General features: G+C 44.4%; 1 protein-coding gene across 1 annotated transcript in view; it reads right to left on the reverse strand.

The window, feature by feature from the left end:
* The window catches only part of MCM10 (minichromosome maintenance complex component 10), a 56,692-nt gene that overhangs the window by 10,542 nt on the left and 38,244 nt on the right, over positions 1-7,906 (reverse strand). The window contains 5 exon segments of the mRNA XM_011968155.1: positions 1,343-1,461; positions 2,389-2,533; positions 4,842-5,070; positions 7,506-7,623; positions 7,711-7,904. Coding sequence (XP_011823545.1) covers positions 1,343-1,461; positions 2,389-2,533; positions 4,842-5,070; positions 7,506-7,623; positions 7,711-7,904 — 805 coding nt within the window.

Here is a 7,906-nt window from a genome sequence, read left to right on the forward strand (position 1 = left end):
AAAAAAAAAAAAAAAAAGGCCAGGCATGGTGATGCGCCTGTAGTCCCAGCTACTTGCGAGGCTAAGGCAGGAGCATCACTTGAGCCCAGGAGTTCGAGGCTGCAGTGAGCCCTGACCGCGCCACTGCACTCCAGCCTGGGGGACAGAACAAGACCTTGTCTCAAAAAAAACAAAACCTTCCCAACTCCCCGCCAAAAGTACATTATCTAGTCCTAGCTATTCAGGAGACCGAGGTATGAGAATTGCTTGAGCCCAGGAGTTCAAGACCAGACTGGGGAACATACAGAGACCCTGTCTGAACACCCCTCCAACCCCTGAAGCAAAAACCCTACATTATCAAAGAAATAGGTCCATGCTATTTACCAAGACACAAACCTATATGAGTCTCCATTTCTGGCTCATTTACACTGATAAGCCCAAGCCTCTGACGACTTTATTATTTCCCCTAAGCTAGTTCTGCCCCTGCATTTACGAATCCATAATGAAATCTGTATCTTTATCATAAATATTTTCATTTTTTCTTCTTTGCATTAGGATATTTATTGATTTTTCGAAATGACTAGCATGGGTAATTCATATTATCTATGAATTTTATTTCAAGATAAGGAAGCAATACAAAATACTTGTTATTAAAAAGGGTCCTTGGGCGTGATGGGGTTAACTAGAGTATTTGAAATGCCAATATATAAATACTGGAATGGGAAAACTCTCTTTGCATATTGTAAGGCAGAAAATAGCAGCAGTGTAGAGCTATTTAAACATAATTTCACAGCCATAACCAAATGCAAACATTTTTATAATATTGATATCTATTTAAGTCATGTTAAATCAAATTATATTCTTCAGTAAAGAGACAAGGACAAAGCTAAAATCTATTAGAAACTCTCCTGTTCTTCAAACAAACTGATATATACCTACCTCTAGATTTATGTAAAAAACAGATTCTTGGTTGGGCACAGGCATGGTGGCTCACGCCTGTAATTCCAGCATTTTGGGAGGCCAAGGCGGGAGGATCGCTTGAGGTCAGGAGTTAGAGATCAGCCTGGCCAGCATGGTGAAACTCTGCCTCTACTAAAAATACAAAAATCTGCTTGGCGTGCTGGCGGATGCCTGTAATCCCAGCTACTCGGGAGGCTGAGGCAGGAGAATCGCTTGAACCTGGGAGGCAGAGGTTGCAGTGAGCCGAGATTGCACCACTGCACTCCAGCCTGGGCCACAGACTGAGACTCCATCTCAGAAAAACAAAACAAAACAAACAACAGATTCTTGGTCCTACAGCTAAGCACTTTGGCTTTGAAGGACATCAGACATCAACACCATCCTTGAGCTTTTGGGCTCTTACCTCTTTCAGGATGCCTGTGTGTTTTGATTTTGCTTTTAGGATTTTCTGAAATTCCTCAGATTCCAGGTAGGCAAGTTGTTCTCTCCTTTTTTTCCTGGCAGGCTCCAGTTCATCCTCAGCTAGGGCATAAGGAACAAACATCAGCACTGACCAAGAAATTTCACAAAGCCAGCGTGCCTCATCGACTCCACTTCCTTCCACTCCCTCTTCCTCTGCCTACCAGCCCTTCAAACTTGATCTACCCCAGCTGGTCCCAGCAGGGAAAAGCTCTCAGAGGTGTGCCAAGAAGCTAAGTAAGCCTAGAATGTGGGGTGGTGGCAGATTTGACCACTAAATTAGAATCTCTTTTTTACCTTCAAATAGGCAGCTGACTATGATAACAGATAACAACAACGTTAAATAATGTTGACAATTACCTTAAAATGATATTGCCAACTTCAGAGTTTTAAAAATAAAGATACGGCAATTTAAACAAAGGAATTCTAGTCCTGTCAAAGCAAATCTTTATGCTAATTTATATGTACAAAGATCCAATGAACAATCCTATTCCCAAGTATTCAAATTGTGCCCAATTTTATTCCAATTTAATGTGATTATAAAAAAATCAGTTCCAGCTCACGCACGTAATCCCAGCACTTTGGGAGGCCAAGGCGGGCGGATCACGAGGTCAAGAGATTGAGACCATCTTGGGCAACATGGTGAAACCCCATCAATGCTAAAAATACAAAACATTAGCTGGGCATGGTGGCATGCGCTTATAGTCCCAGCTACTCGTGAGGCTGAGGCAGGAGGATCGGTTGAACCCAGGAGGCGGAGGCTGCAGTGAGCCGAGACTGCACCACTGCACTTCAGCCTGGCAACAGAGCAAGGTTCTGTCCCAAAAAAAAAAAAAAAAATCGGTTCCACCTGTATAAATTCTATTTAGGTATTCTATACCGGAGGAAATGGAAGTAATTACTTGACATCTGGGTGCTGGTTTGGGTTTAGAACATATTTCCCTTAGAAACAGTTTCTTTTTCCCACTGTTAACTGTGAAACTGCAGTACCTTGAGAAGAAAACATGGTGTTTTTTTCTACACGTTCCTTCACCTCCAGGATGTCCTGAGGGTCCTTTTGCTTCTTCTTAATGTTGTTTGGGTTTGTTTTTGTAAGAATCTGGCCTTTTGCCCTTAATTTGGTGATAGCGGCTAACTAGAAAAAAAGAGACGAGAGAGAGGTAAAGATCTGAAAGATGACAGAGGCACTTACAGACCTGGACACCTTTTTTGTTATTAACCAGTGAATTCTGGCTGTTCTCTGACAGAAATTGGCAGAACATATCTTAATTTTACTTAGTATTATTAACAGAATTACTAGAATATAATAGCATGGGAGACAGGTCTATATGTTGATGAATAAAGTCTTAGTTTATTTAAATATAACAAGTTTGACATCAGTGAGACTGCAGGTTTCCAGATCCATAAAGGAACCACATCACCATTTTGGAAGTTTTCGAATCAGAATTAAGATAGAATTCCATCCAGCTCTGCCATGGACTAGCTTGTAACCCAGTGAAAACTACTTAATTCTCATGTATAAAGTGGAAATGGGGCTTGGCGTGGTGGCTTATTGTAAACCCAGCACTTTGGGAGGCTGAGGCAGGTGGATTTCTTGAGATCAGCCTGTGCAACATAGTGAGACTTCACCTCTACAAGAAATACAAAAATTAGCTGGGCATGGTAGTGCATGCCTGTAGTTCCAGATACTCAGGGGACTGAGGTGGGAGGATCACCTGAGCCTGGGGAGGTGGAGGTTTCAGTGAGCTGTGACTACGCCACTGTACACCGGCCTGGGAAACACAGTGAGACCCTGTCTCAAAACAAACACACACAAAAAAGAGAAGGAAATGATGATATAGCATTGACCTACCTTTGAAGGTCATAGCTGTATGGATGAAATAAGATAATATCTGCAAAGTATGAATCTTTACATAGTAAATACATTCCTGGCCAGGTGCAGTGGCTCATGCCTGTAATCCCAGCACTTTGGGAGACTGAGGCAGGTGGATCATTTGAGGTCAGGAGTTAACCAGCCTGGCCAACATGGTGAAACCTGTCTCTGCTAAAAATACAAAAATTAGTTGGGTGTGGTGTGGTGGTGGGCGCCTGTAATTCCAGCTATTCAGGAGGCTGAGGCAGGAGAATTGATTGAACCCAGGAGGTGAAGGCTGCAAGTGAGGCGAGACCGCACCACTGCACCCCAGCCTGGGTGACAGAGCAAGACTCCATCTCAAAAAAATAAATAAATAAATAAACAAATACATAAACAAACATAGTAAATAAACGGCACATACATATCACAGGTACGGAGTAATATAGACATGTGCCATGGTTATTATAGGTATTACTGTTATTATAGGTAAGGTTTTGGCATACAGCTAGCCTTTGCCCTTCATTTGGCTACAGCTGCTAACTAGAGGGAAGAGAGAAGCTTGATCAGGGGACTCAGGAAACAGGCACTTGGGGCTCTGGGTGCCTTACCCCTACTTCAGCCACAGCAGCTCAGCTTTCACCTGTCACGGGACTGGACTTTTATGTAAGATTTGTTTTAAAGAAGGATTCTTGATGCCTGTAGTCCCAGCACTATGGGAAGCTGAGGTGGGATTGCTTGAGTCCAGGAGTGTAAGACCAGCCTGGGAAACAAAGGGAGGTCCCCATCTCTACAAAAAATACAAAAATTAGCCAAGGCTTGGTGGCATGTGCCTGCAGTCCCAGTTACTACTTGGGAGGCTGAGGCAGGTGGATCAATCAATTCTGGGAGGTTGAGGCTGCAGTAAACCATGATTGTTCCACTGCACTCCAGCCTGGGTGACAGGGGGAGACCGTGTCTCAAAAATAATAAAATAAAATGGCCAGGCATGGTGGCTCACACCTATAATCCTACCACTTTGGGAGGTCAAGGCAAGCGGATCCTTTGAGGTCAGGAGTTCGAGACCAGCCTGGCCAACATGGTGAAACCATGTCTCTACTAAAAACACAAAAATTAGCCGGGTGCGGTCATAGGCGCCTGTAATACCAGCTACTCAGAAGGCTAAGGCAGGAGAATCACTTGAATCCAGGAGGTGGAGGTCAGTGAGCTGAAATTGTGCCACTGCACTCCAGCCTAGGCGATAGAATGAGACTCCATCCAATAAACAAATGGATAAATAAAACATAAAAAATGGATTCCTTAAACCACCATTTTACAGTCTCGCCTCAACAATTCCAAGAATTTTTTTCCTACTGTCAGTGCCTCTGGTTATAAAACACTATCTTCCTCTAGGTTACCTCTTGTAGCCTGACGAGAAAAAGTGTTGAGATAACAGATCTAACTTTCTTCTAATATTATATTGACACTACCATGTTTTCAAATTACACTGACTCTGATCATGATTAATAAACAGCTATTAGGTGTCCGTCTTTCTCTAGCTCTGCCCTACAGAATGCAAACTCAAGTGTTAAAGAGAAGAGATGCCAGTTACCTTTTTGGCTTCTGCTAAAGCACTCAGTTTTGGTCTTGGTGGTGGTGACTCATCATAAAAGAGAACATCATCTCCTTCCAAGATGCCTCGCCCCAGCTTGGGCGTCATTGTGGCCGGGGCTCCCTCCAGCCTGGGGAACTTGGATCCTGTCCGTGAAGGCTGAGCAGGGGGTTGTCTTGATGAGGATGGCACAGCTGGGCTCCTGACTTCACTTGAGCTCTGCAGAAATCTTTAAAGAACATACAGTCAAAATATGCAAACAAGGTTTATGAAAATAAAAACTCTAGAACTTAAGGTGGACTGGGAGGCGGCAGGCAGGCCACCAGCTGGGAGCTAGTTGTTAGCAAAATAATGTCCCCTTCTTGGCTGGTAATTCAAATTTGCACGCAATAAGAACAATATTAGCTTACTAACTCCGCTGTTATTTGAGTTTTCTTTGAATAAGCTGTAATTGTCCTAACACTTTAGAACTGATTAGTGTTTTTATCAACCGGTTGTCCAGTGGATGTCCTCCACAGTGCGCATAGCTGAAGATGCGGTGTGAACTATATTCCCACCCCTACCGTCAGCTCTAGGGCCTGTAAGAACTCATTGCATCTCCCTGCATCTTCGTTTATGCTACTGGGAAGGGACAATACAAGTGAGACATTGGAAGTCATTAACGAAAAGCACTGTAACTTAGAGATTATTTTACAGCCCTTTTTTTTGAGACAGAGTCTCGCTCTGTTACCCAGGCTGGAGTGCAGTGGCATGATCTCGGCTCACTGCAACCTCTGCCTCCCGAGTTCAAGTGATTCTCGTGCCTCAGCCTACCAAGTGTTGGGATTACAGGCATGAGCCATCACGCCTGGCAACAAATAGTTTTAAGAGCTATTTTACTTTTATTTTTGGAGACAGGGTCTTGCTCTATCATCCAGACTGGAGTGAACTGGCATGACTGTGGCTCGCTGCCCCTCTGCTTCCCCGGCTCAGGTGATCCTCCCACCTCAGCCTCCTGAGTATCTGGGACCACAGTGTGCACCACCCTACCCAGGTAATTTTTGTATTTTTTGTAGAGACAGGATTTCACCATGTTGCTCAGATTGGTCTTGAACTCCTGGGCTCAGGCAATCTGCCTGCCTCAGCCTCCCAAAGTGCTAGGATTATAGATATAAGCCACTGAGTCAGCCTGGTAAGAGATATTTAAAAACAAACAACAAACCTCAGAAATCATCCAGTCCAAACTTATCATCTGATCAATGAAGAAACTGAGGCCTAGGATCACATTACTCACAAGGGCCAGGCTCAAGACGAGAACCAGCCCATCCCAGAGCAGTACTCTTCCCAACCCCACACACCCACTCTTGCAAGCTCCAGGCTGTGTTTGCAAACTGCCTATCAAATCCTGCGCAAAGATTAGGTTTCCTTGGCCAACAAAACTCTGAAAATTTTCATTATGCAATGCTTCAAACTGATGGGCACTCTCTATTTCCCACGAGGCCTCCAACTCTGTACAGATTTCTATGCCCACGTATATAATTTATGTCACCTATAGGCTCACAATGAATAGCTCTATAGATATCCCACCAGCACCTCCAACTAATCTGCCTGAGAACAAACCCAATCGCTTACTTTCCCAAAGAATTTCCTCTTGTCTTATCATTGACTCCCTTTCGTGGATGTTGCCTTTCAGCAGCCCAGATTCGGGATGGCAAAAGGTTCAGCACCAGAGCACATGTGTGAGCCCAAAACTCGGCCCTAGCACAAACTAGCTCTCTGACCTCCAGGCACACTATTAGTAAAACAAGGCTGAGAAGCCCCCGGAGGCTCAGACGCTGTGTTTATGGAGTACGTATGAAGTGCCTGTGAACCGCAGCTCTCACCAGTATTCAGATGACCTGAGTTCAGGAACCATTCATTTGTCCACCTACCATATGCATTTCCGCTTGATTTTTTTTTTATTATTGGCTGAAGCCAAGTAACACATTTCCACTTGCTTTTGCCTCTAAAATGACTCTCCATTTTTAGTGCTTCATTTTTATCATGTATCCAAAGAACTGTACTCTACTCACTGGCTCTGCCTGTCATAAAAAACGGAATTGTGGCAAAACCCAGAAATGGCAGCCAGGTAAATCACTTGCATCCAGGAGTTTGAGACCAGCCTGGGCAAAAGGGCAAAACCCAGTCTCTAGAAAAAAAACACAAAAATTAGCCAGGCATAGTGGCACATGCCTGTAGCCCCAACTACTTGTGAGGCCAAGGCAGGAGGATCATTTGAGCCTGGGACATGGAGGTTGCAGTGAGCCGAGACTGCGGCATTGCACTTCAGCTTTGGTGACAGAGTGAAAACCTGTCTCAAAAAAAAAGAGAGAGAGAAAATGACAGCCAGCAGGTGAACCTATGCTCTCCCCCTTCACAAAAACCCTCTTTACATACATGTCACCCCTTTCCCTTCTCCATGGTGACAACGACTCTAACCTGTACCATTTGGTGTTGGGAGTCACCAGTATAAGAAATAACACAGCCTTAAATGCTATTCAGGTTATGGGAAAACTATTTTAAACTTTCAGAGTTAAAAAGCAGCCAACCGAAACCTGAAGTCACATGCTAGAAATCGATGAAGACGTTCTGAGGACGCCTGAGATGGATAACCCAAACAGGGAATGTTAAATCTGCTCCTCTTACCGCTTCTGTATTTCTTCTGATTTCCTTCTCCTCATCTCCAACATACGCTGCTTCTGTTGCTTCAAGAGTGCTGAGGCCGAGATGGACTGGATGGCAGGTTTCGGGATCCCCATGATCCCTGAAACAGAAGCCCACAGACTGAGGGGGTGCCCTGGGCGGCTGAGGGAACACAGGGACACACGTGCAGCCGCACAGCTGATGGTACCTGAAGTCGTGGTTTTGGCTAAATGCTGTTTTAAGTTCCTGGCTCCACACGTCGGCAGGTCCATCAGTTCCTTGAACTCCTCAGAGCAAGACAGGCTCCTCTGGGGTATTCCTGTGCCAGGTCAACACCAGTTTTAGAGGATTCACATTCAGATAGTTTGAGGTCATATGACATACCACTTTCTAAACTCTGCACT

The sequence above is a fragment of the Mandrillus leucophaeus genome, unplaced genomic scaffold (genome assembly GCF_000951045.1).
Source record: "Mandrillus leucophaeus isolate KB7577 unplaced genomic scaffold, Mleu.le_1.0 Scaffold83, whole genome shotgun sequence".
Classification (NCBI taxonomy): Eukaryota; Metazoa; Chordata; class Mammalia; order Primates; family Cercopithecidae; genus Mandrillus; species Mandrillus leucophaeus.